This window comes from Pseudophryne corroboree, chromosome 1 (genome assembly GCF_028390025.1).
Source record: "Pseudophryne corroboree isolate aPseCor3 chromosome 1, aPseCor3.hap2, whole genome shotgun sequence".
Lineage (NCBI taxonomy): Eukaryota > Metazoa > Chordata > Amphibia > Anura > Myobatrachidae > Pseudophryne > Pseudophryne corroboree.
The window spans coordinates 578,630,956-578,646,086 of record NC_086444.1 but is presented as its reverse complement, the minus strand read 5'-3'; the positions used below and the strand labels follow the sequence as shown (position 1 = coordinate 578,646,086).

Below are 15,131 nucleotides of genomic sequence, written 5' to 3'. Positions count from 1 at the left end.
CTAAATTCTCTATTTGCCACACACGTTCTCCCCGACCCATTAGCATGCTTATGTGCAAACTTCAAAGATTGGCTCCCAAATCAGGAACTTTCCCCCCATATACCGTTGTTGGTGACCATTGTGACGCTTGCAAAGAAAATTATTCTTATGCATTGGATTTCCTCCTCCTCCCCTACATTACAAGAACTTAAACTAAAATTATTGCAACTTCTTTATTTTGACAGGAACAGTACATTCCCTGATATAGGCAAACATGTAGAAAATTTTTATGCTAAATGGTCTCCTTTCATACAATCACTTTGAAAAAGTCACGGGTCACGTGACGAAACGCGTCAGGACTCCTCCCCTTCGTTTCTTCACTGAACACCTGCATTCAGGACGTTTCCAGGCCACAGCTACTTCACCTGGCATTTACCCACGGCAGCTACGGGCGGCCCCTAATTGGCTTTACATCCAGCCGTAGGCGTTGTGAGGTCACGATCACCGTCTCCAGTACCTTCCATCTCGTCATCTACCGGCGGACGGTGCACGTCCAGGTAGATTGAAAGGAAGTTTCCTTTATAGCTGGATACCTCAGACGGCGTTTTGATTTAGCAGCCACACGCCCGCCGCTCCTCATTGTCTGCACAGCCATAATAAGGTGAATACCAGCAGGCCAATACAACATATCCAGCGGCTGGCTGTTATATTTAAACACGCAACGTACCCTCCTGTTTCACCATCTATTGGGCATTTTCTGGACTTACCCGGGGACGCTCGGGTCCACCAGCCCTTATGGAGAGGTAAACTCATTCATATATAACCCATCCATGCGGGTAATCTCTATTACAGCAATTTTAGCAGCTGTGGCAACAGTGTTCTTAAAAGGATTGCAACATTCTGTTACATTTTTGAACTCTTATAATATCTAGTTCAGTGAAACTTTATTTGATATTTATTACAGTAATCAAAGCTCAGATTATTCATGTGTTTTTAAAAAAAAATTTTTTGTATTTTATAAATCAAGTACAGAGTATTGTTGTTAATAAATACACACACTTATTATTAAATTCATCTGATTCCTTGGTTGTTATTGAACCCGTGAAAATCTGGTGTGTGGTTCTACATGAGCGCCTCTATTAATTTTTATAATTTAATCACTAGATTTGCCTACTCAGGAACGTATAATGAAAGTATATGAAAATACGGAGTGGCACCTACTTCGCATTCTTACTATCTCGTAATACCACTTTAACATTGACCTAATATACAATTTCATACATATTCTAAAGTTCGGTATAAGATTTCCTTTTCTATTTTGAGATCAGATACCACCCTCCCCTTCCCTCTCCTTCCCCTGTCTCCCCCCCCCCTCCTATTATTTTCATTACTAAAATTGTTAATGTATCCAGGAAGTTAGTATGTCTTGATTCTCGAGCTAATCTCACGGTTGATATATATTTATGGATGTTTATTACAGGCTTCTTACATTGTTCATTGTTTGTATAAACTTCCTGATCTTGTCTATCCACGTGAACTCTCTTACCGTGACTATATAACAGCACTCTGGTTGTTCTATGTATATCTATGTCTTTAATCAATAAAAATTGTATTGAAAAAAAAAAAAAAAAAAAGTTAATGTGCAAGATAAAAATATAAGTTGCTGAGTAGCGTAAGGCAGCCGTATGACAGTATATATCTTTTTTTGTACAGCAACTTTTTTTATTATTACAGTAACTTTCCAATGCTATTCTGAAACTTACTGGAGAATTGTTGGGAACATTGGAAAAGTCTGTTTTACTGTTTGGATCCAGTACAGTTGGTTAAATTCTTGGTTATGTAACAATCAGAAGATTACAGAAAGATGAATTAAGCAAATGTAGATGCTTATTGGGGTGTAAAATAGTATCTACTATAGTCAGATTCCTTCATGGCTCTTGGCCATGTTATAAAAGCAAGTATTTCTAATTAAGAACAAGTATTGTATCCATTTACTCATTCCAGATGCACAACAGAAGATATGACTTTTATGTAAACTGCACCAGTCTGGAAATCTTTGTGAATAAACATGTGCAAATGTTTAACTTCAAGCAAAATACTTCAAAAAGCAGAGATCAACAAATAACCCTTTCATGGAGCTATCATAGTAGCATAACAGTATTACATTAATGGGGGAAATTAAATAAACCCTCTTTCTAGTAGGTCCAATCTAATGCACCTGACAATGTCTATAATATTTGTCCTATTAAAAACACGTTAAAGGTTAAAGAACACAGTACGCAATTGGCGTAAAAAGTACCGCAAGGGTACTCCCTTAACTATACCTTAAGGAATGTACTTATACTGTAAACCTCTGTGTAGTGGGAGAGTGTAGATGCAACACAGTATAACCTTATTACCTTTAAAGCTGTTCGAGCATCACTGACGCTCTGAGATTACTTAATACTATAAGAAATACACAGATACCGTGCTCAGGGTCCAACGCCTAAATATATATTATGAATGATATACTTGCAAAAGAATTTAACACAATACAAGTCATACACTACAATATAACATAGACTACCTAACCAGATAACTACACGGGAAATACAATACAATACAATTACGTTTAAGGGAAAATAAGAGGGGAAGAGAAGAAGAGAGAGAGAAAGAAATGGCTCACAATAACAAGAAGACAAATATGATTGCAGAGAAAGCTTACACATGTGAGGAACAATCGCTGCGCAGTCAGTCAATGCTGAGAATCTTTGTTTAGAAAGTACTTGAGCTTACCCATGCTGCCTGTCCCTATATACACAACACCCAGCAACACAATTGTCCCTACAATGCCGCATGGGGCAGAAGCTAGACTCCATTTTGGGAAAACTCCACTTGATTCCAAAGACTACACCACATGGCTGAAAGGGGGAGGGGAAAATACCCGGCAGCAGCCATTTTAGATTTGCAGGTCCAAACACATGGCACTCTCTACTACACCACAATCACATAGCAGAAAACACAAGACTCCATTTTATTCCAAAATGTCCAAGCCTCAAAACAATGCATATGTTCTGATTTTACAATTCCAAACAATCTAAATCACCTTTCACAATTTCAATCCAACTTCCTAGAACCATCTTATTAAATCTCCATAGGCAAACAAATACCACAAATGCTATGCTACAGGTTGTCTAATGTTCCACTTCATCACAGACTTCACAGAGTATTCAGCACAAACAAGTTACAATCACACAGCTGCGCAAGCCTCACCATCCCCAAGCCATTTGTTTCTCCAAACCAACCACTCTATGCTTACCCATCATTCCACAACTACCCCACCACAAAACACACATTTAAAACTACTCTATGCCAATCAGCCATGAGATATTGAAATTATGATACTTAGCCTTTCGTAAGGAGCTTGGTGATGATCCAGCCATGCTTGCTGTGTGTCAGGTAGCTGTGTGAGTGAGTGAGTGAGTGAGCCCTGTGATCTCCAGTGGGTATATCATACCCTCATTCCAGCTGTGGGGGTGTGTCAACAACAAGATGTGTGTGTGTGTCCCTCACAGCATGTGAGCCAGCTGCATCAGTGGCCTTGGTTATGCAAAACAATGGGTGATGACCGACACATTCCTGTCTTGTGGGAAGCTATTGTTTGGCGAATACTGTCCCACTGTCCACTCTCAGTTGAGACAATGACATCTCAGCAATCATTCTTCTGTATACAAATCCAGCCCCATTTCGTAAACACAGGTGTTGGCCCTCCTCATTGAGTCTCAAAGCTCAGTGTAATTAAAGGCTATTGTACTCTGTCTGCGGGAAAGATACTGATTCGGAATACAATTAATCTTCAATTACTATTCCTGTGCTTTAGCTATGCATATGAAGATGTGAAGCCCTCACAACATGCAAACTATTGTTTGGGGGATCTCTAAGGTCAAAGAGCCATTTGAGACCCACTGATACCTGTTGGACTCAGGGGAATATTAACTTATAAAATACATTATATGGTTGAATTATGTAACGATTGAGTCGCACGCTGGGCACACAGAAACTCTACCGTAAATGCGCATACAGTGCACGTAACAGCGGGTATGCGCACGCACGGGAGAGCGCCCGCATGCGCAGCGCGGACATGTATGAGGTGCAAATATGGCAGTGTGCATAGTGATATTTTTCTGACTTTGACACACCACTCAGCTCAAAACTGAGTATCAGATAGATATGCATTAGGATGGTAAAAGTCAGGGCCGGATTAAGGGCCACATGGGCCTGGGGCTGGTAATTATCAAGACCAGTGGAGGGTGTGTGACTATAGCTGTGTGGGTGTGTCCGGTGTGACCAATTCCAAGTGAGTGTGTACACCCCCTACACTATTTGCCCTAATGTCTCCCTAACTATGTAACAGTAGAAAAATTGCATAATATTGTGAGGAAATACGTTTCTAAAACTTGATTTATGGCTGACCGTGTGGTCAGCTGGGCAACTGGTCATCATCATGTTGCCATGGTGATGTGCCTATTTTTATGTGGAGGCTTAGCGCTGTAGCACCATCCGCCTCATTGTTAACCTGGCTCTGATAAAAGTGAAGTTTTACCTCCAGTGTATTATGGACACCTGCAGCTCCTTCTGCAGCTTCATGACCACTGGCGTATTTATAATGGGTGCACTGTGTGCGGGGCACACGGGGTCCAGGGGGACCCACACCACACACCCTGCATTATTTGTAATACTTACCCTTGGCTAAGCAGCAGCGCTGCAGGAATCACTGGGAAAATGGTGCAGTGCCATTTTCCCAGTGTTTTGCGTTTGCGCAGTAGGAAAATCACTGGCAAAATGGACAATGCGCCATTTTCCCAGAGATCTGCGCATGCGCTGTAGACTATGGGACAGTGCTAGGGTCCCCAAAGGACCTAGTGCCCAGTCACAGTGCTGCCGCCAGCTAGAGAGGAGGGGGCCCTGACAGAGCCTGCACATGGGCCTCCTCGGGCAGGATGTACTATCCTCTTCCGCCGCGTTACCTGCCTTTCTCTGCACTCCCTGTAGTTTTTGGATAACCCTATAGCTATAGTGGGTACTTTCTTCTTTGGGTTCCATAGGGCTCCACAGGGATAACATTGGGAACACAGCCTTTGATTTTTATTTGTATCAGATAGTGACTTTACTTGCTATTTAGCTTAAATGATAGGATTGTTCTGAAGGACAGTGTCAGAGGTTACAGATGGGATCACAAGGGCAGGGAACTGTTTGTTTTCATCACAGCTACCGTAGATCTTCTGAGAGAGACATATAAGTGGGGGGAGGGAACACACATATATATACAGTACAATGCTTTTATAAATTCAGCCAAGAAATACAAAGAAAGTCGGCTGGAAATCTGAAGGTGACAGACAGAAAGCATTACACAGTTTTAATATTTTGATGAATGGTGAAAATAATTCTTGTAGCAGATCTCTTTTTAAAGATACATTCAATTAAAACATTTCCATTGTTTCATGTTTACAGTATTGTTATATATTTTAAATATTGTTCATAATTGTAAAACACGGGAGAGTATGCTAGTGCTGTATAAAATAAATAATAATCAAATCAATCAAGTTATTTATCCATTCATTCATTCATTCATTCATTCATTCATTCATTCATTCATTCATTCATTCATTCATTCAGGTGACCAACATTGGACAAGTTTTTTTTAGAAGCTGGCCCTGCATTAAGTCATGTGACAAGTAACAATGTATGCCTAAGCAGATAAATGGACAGTATGAACAAGGCTATAATAGACAGGATACATAAACATACATGTGAGCTCAGATAAAAGATACGCTGTAACACTCTGAGGGCCTCATTCATAGGTGGATGCAGCGAAACTGCAAAACAATATGCCAGTGCCGCAGCTGGGATTTGTACAGAGACGTCTGTGATCCGCCACTTGCGCACAAAGACGCACCATCAGACTTCAGAGCAACCGTATATTTCTTCAGAATGTCTGTCACAAGTATGCCACAGGAGCGTTTACAACTGCATTCAAGAAACATGCGCAGTACAACAATAATCGCTCAACTACGCAAACATTGGCATGGCAAAGACAATGGGCCGGAGTCAAATGTTAACATTCCCCCTGTCTCCCATCTAAATTGACAGGAGATAGGGGGCCGATATTGAAATGTCCCCCATTTTCGCCCCTATTGCGCCCAGTACAGTCGAGTTTTGGCGCGCAAAGCGCCTAAACCCGACTAAACTAATGGGCGTGATCATAAAAAGACCTGTTTGGGTGGCCAAATGGGTCTCTTTACTCACATGAAATGATCTTGTCGTACTCATCGGCAGTAACATTAGAATACCACCAGCGGGCACGATCGCGGCCGGGAGGGGGGAGCGCACATTTGAATCCGTCCCTTTGTGTCCTCTTCTGAATCAGGCCTTTAGAATGGTTACAGAAACCTTTTACCAGACTAGTGCTGGTATCATCCACTGCATGTCTCTCCATCTATAGAGTCAATTGTGGGGCACATATAACAGCCTCCGTGATGCAGGCATTGATGAGTTCCCGGTTAGTCTGCCCAATTTTTTAAACGGGCAATAATTTAAAAGGCAAAGCCAGGCTTTTATCTTATATAAGTGTGTAAGGGTAGTGTAGCAAGATAGATTTTGTAATGTCTTTTGGAAATAGTAGGCAAAATTATAGCATACTTTACATGACATTACAGAATGTTGTTCTCCTATCCATATGCAGAGCTTGATTATAATTATTGCTAAATAGACAGCCAGCCAATCACAAGCGGTCTCTCACTTCAACCCCCTAAATAAATACCATGCTGGTTCTCTTCTTAGCTACAGTAAATAATGTCATTAAGGTCCTAAGTAGTGGGTAGATTTTTGATCTCGCACCTACCTTCATGTATTTAAGATGATTGCTATCATGTTTAGCAGTATTTATGTTGCTGTTTTTGAGATATGTGTATGTGGCAATTAACTGTTATGTGCTTTTTTACGTAGCTCCTTTCATTACCACGCCCCTTGAAACACTTGATGGATTAGTGGAAGACGTTGCCACTTTCATGTGCGCAGTTGATTCGAATCCGCAGTCAGAAATAACATGGACACGTAATAACATTCCTATCAGGTCTGTAAGATATCATGTACAAATGCTTACAACTACAGTATGTGTATAAACTGTACAGTGTTGCTAAAATAAAACTTTAGGTGCTGTAGTGCATCAGACATGAAGACAAAACAATGATTAAATATATAGGGAGATCAATATAATGAACGGGAGGTAGTTAATATATCAGCTGTCGAGATCCCAGCATTCAGGATCCCAACGCCGGAATCCCAACAGCCGATAAAATGCCGGAGGTCAGATTATACCCATAGCGAGCAAAGCTTGCCACCGGGCCTGTAGCGCATTGAGCGCAGCAAGCCTGTGAGGGGACTTGCTGCACTTGCTGCCGGTATTCTGGCCAGGATATCATACTGAATACTAATGAACACAGTGGTTTTAGTGGGATCGGTATTGGTTCCTCGCGTCGAGCCTGGCACACTAATATATTCTTCCTCGGGTGGTGGCCTGGACCACCACCCAAGTGGGAATACTGGGCTTGGGTCGGTATTCCGACCACCAGATTTTTACTCGGCTGTCGTAATTCCAGCGTTAGTATCCTGACCGCTGGGATCCAGACAGACGGTAATTTAACCGCATACCATTTCAGTAGATGCAGCTGGAAGCATTTTAATAAATGCAGTGCCTTGTGTGCGGCAGGCCTTCTTCTGAGCAGACAGCTCTAGCTCTGCACAACGGCCAACTGTACCTGCTACAGGTGGTGATATCTTTCTGACAATGTCTTAGGAAACAACTCTGGCACAGTTCCAAAGTCTTTACTAGCACATGTGCCAGGACCATCTTTCTGAAGACATCACTGGAAGATAGAGCTGGTGTAATTCAGTGGCAAATTTCCCATTAGGCACGTGAGGCATGTGCCTAGGGGGGTACTTGTATGTTTGTGTTGGTACTGTCAGTCCAAAATGTACAAGTGACTGCTAAGCATTTCCACTGCACTGTACCATGTACCATCTTGAATGGAGTGTAAATGGGTAGAACATGCATATACTACCCTATAAGCTGTCCTGCTTAGTAAATATTTATACATACAGTAATTTAAAAAAATGTCAGTGGCATTTTTATTATTCTATTAATTGGCTATCATCAAATGAGAGATTATAACCAATCAATGAAAATAATAAAAGGGGGGCGTTACTGTTGTGCCTAGGGGTGACCTTACCCCTATATTTGCCCCTGGTGTAATAGGTGCAGTTTACTGTTCAGCACATTGTACAGTAACTGTGTTCTTGATGCAGGGCATATGACATGGGCACAGGTGTGTATCTTACAATTGGCCAGGATGGCACTTGCCAGGGGCGCTGGCCAAAAGGGGGCGCCGCCCAGTAGTGCCACCCGCGCCAGGGGGTAGAATGACATAGTAGTTCTCATCCAATGCTGGACTCTCAGAAGCGTATTGCACTCTGACACTCTCTGTGACTACAGTCACAATGATGGTGAATATAGCCGGGGAGCGGGGCACTTCCAGGTATGGGGAGGGCCGAGGCACCTCCTCTTCCTCATCCGCTCCCCTTCTCATTGGTCCCATGTGGTCTGTCACCAAACACCAGCCACTACAATCAGCACCAGTCAGCAGTGCAGCCTGAGCAGACCTGTACATTTTCTGTGGTACCGTAGCTGCACTGCATGGTCTATCCTGGCAGTCTGGATCACAGTTTATAAAGAGCTCTGTATGGAGAGGTATCCAGTGACTGCCGGTCCAGTTGTGTTGAGACTACAAGTCCCAGCACACCTTGTCAAATGGATTTGCTGGGACATGTAGTGCCATCACACCTAGAGATGGGTTTTTAACTGTATGTATGTGTGCATATATCCCCTCGGTGTCCCTGTCCACACCCGACTTATAATTCCCCCTCAGTGACCCTGCCCATACACTCCTGTAATTTCCTCTGTGTCCCTGCCCGCACCCTCCCAGTAATTCCCTTTCAGTGTCCCTACCCGCACCCTAACCGTAATTCCCTCTCAGTGTCCCTGCCTGCACACTCCTCTTAATTCCGTCAGTCTCCCTGCCTGCACCCTCCCCATAATTCCATCTCAGTGTCCCTGCCTGCACCCTCCTCATAATTCCTCCTCAGTGTCCCTGCCTGCACCTTCCCCGTAATTCTCCCTCAGTGTTCCTGACATCAGCCTCCCTGTGACTCCCCCCTCAGTGTCCCTGCCTGCACACTCCAGTAATTCCCTCTCAGTTTCCCTACCCGCACACTAACCGTAATTCCCTCTCAGTGTCCCTGCCTGCACACTCCTCTTAATTCCCTCAGTCTCCCTGCCTGCACCCTCCCCATAATTCCATCTCAGTGTCCCTGCCTGCACCATCCTCATAATTCCTCCTCAGTGTCCCTGCCTGCACCTTCCCCGTAATTCTCCCCCAGTGTTCCTGACCTCAGCCTCCCTGTGACTCCACCTCAGTGTCCCTGCCTGCACACTCCAGTAATTCCCTCTCAGTGTCCCTACCCGCACCCTAACCATAATTCCCCCTCAGTTTCCCTACCCGCACCCTAACCGTAATTCCCCCTCAGTGTCCCTGCCTGCACACTCCTCTTAATTCCCTCAGTCTCCCTGCCTGCACCCTCCCCATAATTCCATCTCAGTGTCCCTGCCCGCTCCCTCCTCGTAATTCCTCCTCAGTGTCCCTGCCTGCACCCTCCCTGTAATTCTCCCTCAGTGTTCCTGTCCTCGGCCTCCCTGTGACTCTCCTCTCTGTGTCCTTACCCACACCCTAACCGTAATTCCCCCTCATTGTCCCTACGCGCACCCTGTTTTGTTCATATGTTTGTAAATCCAGTCATCAGGACACAGAGACATGTGAGTTCACTGCTGTGCTGTTTTATTTCATCACCAACTCCAGACACACTGCACACTGGACCACCCACTTCCCAGCATCACCCTGGTCCTAGGGACCATAACTGAAGATTCAGGCATACACATGTTAGTAAGGTAGTGTCTACAAATATTAAGCATTCTAATACACTAACATCACAGCCTCTTTTCTTTAAAGATAAGCCCTATACGCTTCAATGCAACAATTAACAACGTCATATTAAGAACATCATCTAACACATTTCAATTAGTCTCTCAGGTCTGCGTATTTCCCTTTTGGGTCTTTCATACACAGTCTGTGTTTCATCGACCATGTTGGACCTTTCTAGAATCGTGGTTTGTTCACCATTATCAGGATCATCATACATGTCAGATGAAAGGTATTCTTCAGTCATGTTGTCTTTATTATGGTTAGGTTGAGATCTTAAATCCACCCGATTTCTTACTTCCGTTCCACGCTCTGTACGTATAGTATAAGATCTTGGTGCTACTTGTGCTTGCACAATACCTTTCTGCCCCCAAATACCTTTCTCGTGATCTCTGAGACGGACTTGGTCACCCGATTTTAGATCAGATAAGCTTTTTGCTCGCCTATCATGGGACAGTTTCTGTTTTGCCTGTTGACGTTCCTTACTCAGTCTGACCAACGCTGAGTTATGTGTATTAAGCAGTTCATCATGTATCGGGAGATTTGCTCTAATCCTCCTTCCCATCAGCATTTGTGCAGGAGAAAGTCCATTCTGTAAGCTGTACTGCGGTAGATTAAAAGACTTTTGTAGAAATCTTCTTTACCTTCTTGAGATTTTTTCATGAGACTCTTTACAGTTTTTACTGAACTTTCCACCAACACATTTAAGCGTGGATAGTGGGGACTTGATGTAGTATGGACAAATTCCCACTCATCAGCAAATTGTCTAAATTCAGCACTGGAAAACTGAGGACCATTGTCAGTGAACACTTCCATAGGAACACCATGCCTTGCAAAGATTGACTTCATGCAATTGATTACGGCTATAGTAGTGGTTGTATGTAGTGTCTTCACCTCAGGGTAGTTAAAATAATAATCAGTCACGACAATGTACGTTTTCCCATTACAATCAAACAAATCTGCGCAAACTTTCTGGTATGGTCTCTCTGGCACTGCGTGAGGACTCAGTAGCTCGATTTGTTGTTTCGGTCTATATGTAAGACATAATTCACATGTAGCTGTAGTCTGTGCTATGTCGTGGTTCATTCTTGGCCAATACATAACTTCACGTGCTCTCCGCTTACATTTTTCTTCTCCTAAGTGGCCTTCATGTATCTTGCACAGCATAGTTTTTCTTAGTCGTGCAGGTCTGACAAACCTATTGTCTTTGTAAATAATACCATTGACAACTGTAAGGTCACTGCGGTACATCCAATAATCATGGATAGACAGCGGGCACGCATGTTTTTCTGCTGGCCAACCTTTCAGAATGATATCTTTCAACACTTTCATTGTGTCATCTGTCTCGGTTTCTTTCCTAATCTGTTCTTGTCTTGCAAGAGACACTGGTAGAGAAGCTACGATCAAATTAACATAGGCTTCTATCTCTTCATCCATCAGACTTTTGGAACCTTCACTTTTGTCCACAGCACGAGAAAGTGTATCAGCAATGTACATGTATTTGCCGGGACAGTACAGCAAGTGTACATCATATTTCTGTAGTCTGATAAGCATTTGTTGAATTCTCATGGGACAGGCATGTAATGATTTAGTCATGATAGCTACCAATGGCTTGTGGTCAGTTTCCACTGTAAATGTTTGACCATACACAAACTGATGAAATCGCTCACATGCATATGTGATCGCTAGAAGTTCTTTTTCTATCTGAGCATACCTTGTTTCAGCACTTGTCAGTGCTCTTGATGCATAGATTACTGGTTGCCATATATCCTCATGTTCTTGTAACAGCCGCGAGCCTAGGCCAAATTGCGAAGCATCTGCTGAAATTCTTATTCTTTTCACAGGATCAAATAATCTTAGCACTGGTTGCTCTGTAATGATCTGTTTCAAGTTTTGCCAACTTTCTTCTTGTTCATGTGACCACATCCACTCGTTATCTTTGTCCAACAACCATCTAAGAGAGGCTGTTCGTTCAGAGAGTTGAGAAATAAATTTTCCTAAGTAAGTAATCATTCCTAGGAATTTTCTGACGTCGTCTTTGTTGTTAGGACGTTCCATGTTCACTATGGCTGATATTTTCCTTGGGTCTGGTTTTACACCTTGATCCGAGACCACGTCGCCCATAAAGGTAAGTGTATTCACGCCAAATTCACATTTGTCCTTGTTTAGCTTTAGATTCACTTTCTTGACAAGTTCCATTACTTGTCTCAATCTAGAATCATGTTCTTCCTTTGTAGATCCCCAGACAATAATGTCATTCATCATTGTTTCAACACCTGGAATATGTTCAAAAATCATGTGTATCTTTTTGTGATATACTTCTGGAGCAGACAATATTCCATATGGTAGTCGAAGAAATCTGTATCGACCTTCTGGTGTATTAAATGTACAAAGCTTTGAGCTGGCCTCATCTAGCTTCATTTGCCAGAATCCTGAAGATGCGTCCAATTTACTGAACCATTTTGCTCCCGCAAATTGCGACATGATTTCATCTCTGGTTGGTAGTTTGAAATGTTCTCGTTTAATAGCTTTGTTTAAATCTCTGGGGTCTAGACATATTCTGAGTTGTCCATTTTTCTTTTCAACAATTACTAAGGAGCTTACCCATTCAGTAGGCTCATCAACTTTCTGTATCACACCCAAGGCTTCCATGTGATTTAACTCTTGTTTCAGTTTTTCTCTCAGCGCAAACGGCACTTTTCTACAGGGGTGTATCACTGAAGAAACTTGCGTGTCTATATTTATTTTATGCTCTCCAGGCAAACAACTTAGACCTTCAAACAATTCTCTGTATTCTGTAAACATTGATTTGCAGTCATCTTCTACTTGTGATGTCACCATAAAAACTTTCTTTAGCAAGCTTAGTTTCTCACAGGAACTTAATCCTAGAATCGGTTGCACATTTTTATCCACAATCAGTAGAGATGTTTTAAACTGTTGTCCCTTATATTTCAGTGTCACTAAGCATGTACCTTTCAGAGGAATTTCCTCCCCAGTGTACCCTGTAACGTTCACTTTGGCTGGATGAATTTTAGGTTTTACTCTAAAAGTCTTATAGTCTTGAAATGATATTAAATTCACCTGCGCGCCAGTATCAAGCTTAAAGGGAATGACAATCTCGTTCACAGTTAAAGGGACAATCCATTCTTTCTTATCTGCACTGCAAAGTTCAATGCAATCCACAAATAATTCCTCTGTTTGTTTAACAGCATGCACATTGGTTGTTTCACTTTTAATTTTACAGCATTTGGCAAAGTGATTAAGTCTACCACATTTCATGCAGGTTTTACCATAAGCAGGGCACATTTTAGGATTGTGAGCATTTCCACATCTACTACACATTTCCTTATTAGACTGTGGCTTAGACGGCTTAATTCTTGAGAATGGAGGTTTGCTTGGCTCTGTTGTCTGCACTACATGTACATCAACATCAACTTCCTTGTGTAACGTTTTGGCTTGAAATCTAGTTATTTCTGCAGATCTACACATAGTCACTGCCTTGGCTAGTGTTAGGTCTTGCTCTCTCAGCAGTCTCTCTCTGAGTCCATTATCAGGTATTCCACAGACAATACGATCTCTAATCAGTGAATCCTTTAAATCACCAAACTCACAGGTTTTACTGAGTGATTGCAGCTCTGTAACATACTGATCAAATCCATCTACAGACTTCTGATCACATGTGAAAAACTTATATCTTTCATATGTCACATTTTTCCTTGGCACAAAGTAATCTTCAAACTTTTGCATTATAGAAGATAGCACGATATTCTGCTCCTCATCAAACTGAAAACTATTATAAATGTCCAGCACATCCTCTCCTATCACATGGAGGAAAATGGATGCCTTCGTTTTGTCAGCCTCTGTATCAGCTCCACATGCAGCAAGATATATATTAAACCTTTGCTTAAATCTTTTCCAGTTTTCAGACAAGTTACCAGACATCAGCATGCCGGTTGGAGGAGCTAGTTTATCCATGGTTACTCACTGTTTGAAGAGAGGAGCACACTGCAGGCTTTTCAGACACTGAGTATCACTGCCTTACAGACTGCTGCAGGATTCTTTCACACTCTGAGAGCACTAGCAGTCCAAGTTAAACTTCTTCTGACACCATGTTTTGTTCATATGTTTGTAAATCCAGTCATCAGGACAAAGAGACATGTGAGTTCACTGCTGTGCTGTTTTATTTCATCACCAACTCCAGACACACTGCACACTGGACCGCCCATTTCCCAGCATCCCCCTGGTCCTAAGGACCATCACTGAAGATTCAGGCTTACACATGTTAGTAAGGGAGTGTCTACAAATATTAAGCATTCTAATACACTAACATCACACACCCTAACCGTAATTCCCTCTCAGTCTCCCTGCCTGCACACTCCTCGTAATTCCCTCAGTCTCCCTGCCTGCACCCTCCTCGTAATTCCTCCTCAGTGTCCCTGCCTGCACCCTCCCTGTAATTCTCCCTCAGTGTTCCTGACCTCAGCCTCCCTGTGACTCCCCCCTCAGTGTTGTGGCCGCACACTCCAGTAATTTCCTCTCAGTGTCCCTTCCCGCACCCTCCCTATAATTGCACCTCAGTGTCCTTGACTTCAGCCTCCCTGTAGCCCCTCCCTCTCATTTTTCCTACCCGAACCCTCCCTGTAATTCCCCCTTAGTGTCCCTGACCTCAGCCTCCATGTGACTCCCCCTCAGTGTCCCTGCCCACACCCTCCGGTAATTCCACCTCAGTGTCCATGCCCACACCCTCCCTGTAATTGTCCCTCAGTGTCCCTGACCTCAGCCTCCCTGTAAGCCCCCCACCTCATTGTCCCTACCCGCACCCTCCCTGTAAGTCTCCCTCAGTGTCCCTGACCTCAGCCTATCTGTAACTCCCCCCTCTGTGTCCCTGGGTGGGGGAGGTGGGGGGGCGCCAGTTCCTTACTTTGCCAGGGGAGCTCAGACCCCTAGATACACTCCTGCATGGGCACCACAAACCCTTGCACCATTTTAGATAAGCCATAGGATGCAGAACTTACAAGGTTTAACAAAGCCCCCCCACACACACACTTGCACATGGTCAGGGCCGGATCCAGAACAAACCGA

At 43.2% G+C, this 15,131-nt stretch overlaps 1 protein-coding gene across 1 annotated transcript in view; it reads left to right on the top strand.

Annotated features, from left to right (window-relative positions):
- The window catches only part of MUSK (muscle associated receptor tyrosine kinase), a 408,957-nt gene that overhangs the window by 90,881 nt on the left and 302,945 nt on the right, over nucleotides 1-15,131 (top strand). The window contains exon 2 of the mRNA XM_063914218.1: nucleotides 6,964-7,090. Coding sequence (XP_063770288.1) covers nucleotides 6,964-7,090 — 127 coding nt within the window. The remainder of the gene's footprint in view (nucleotides 1-6,963; nucleotides 7,091-15,131) is intronic.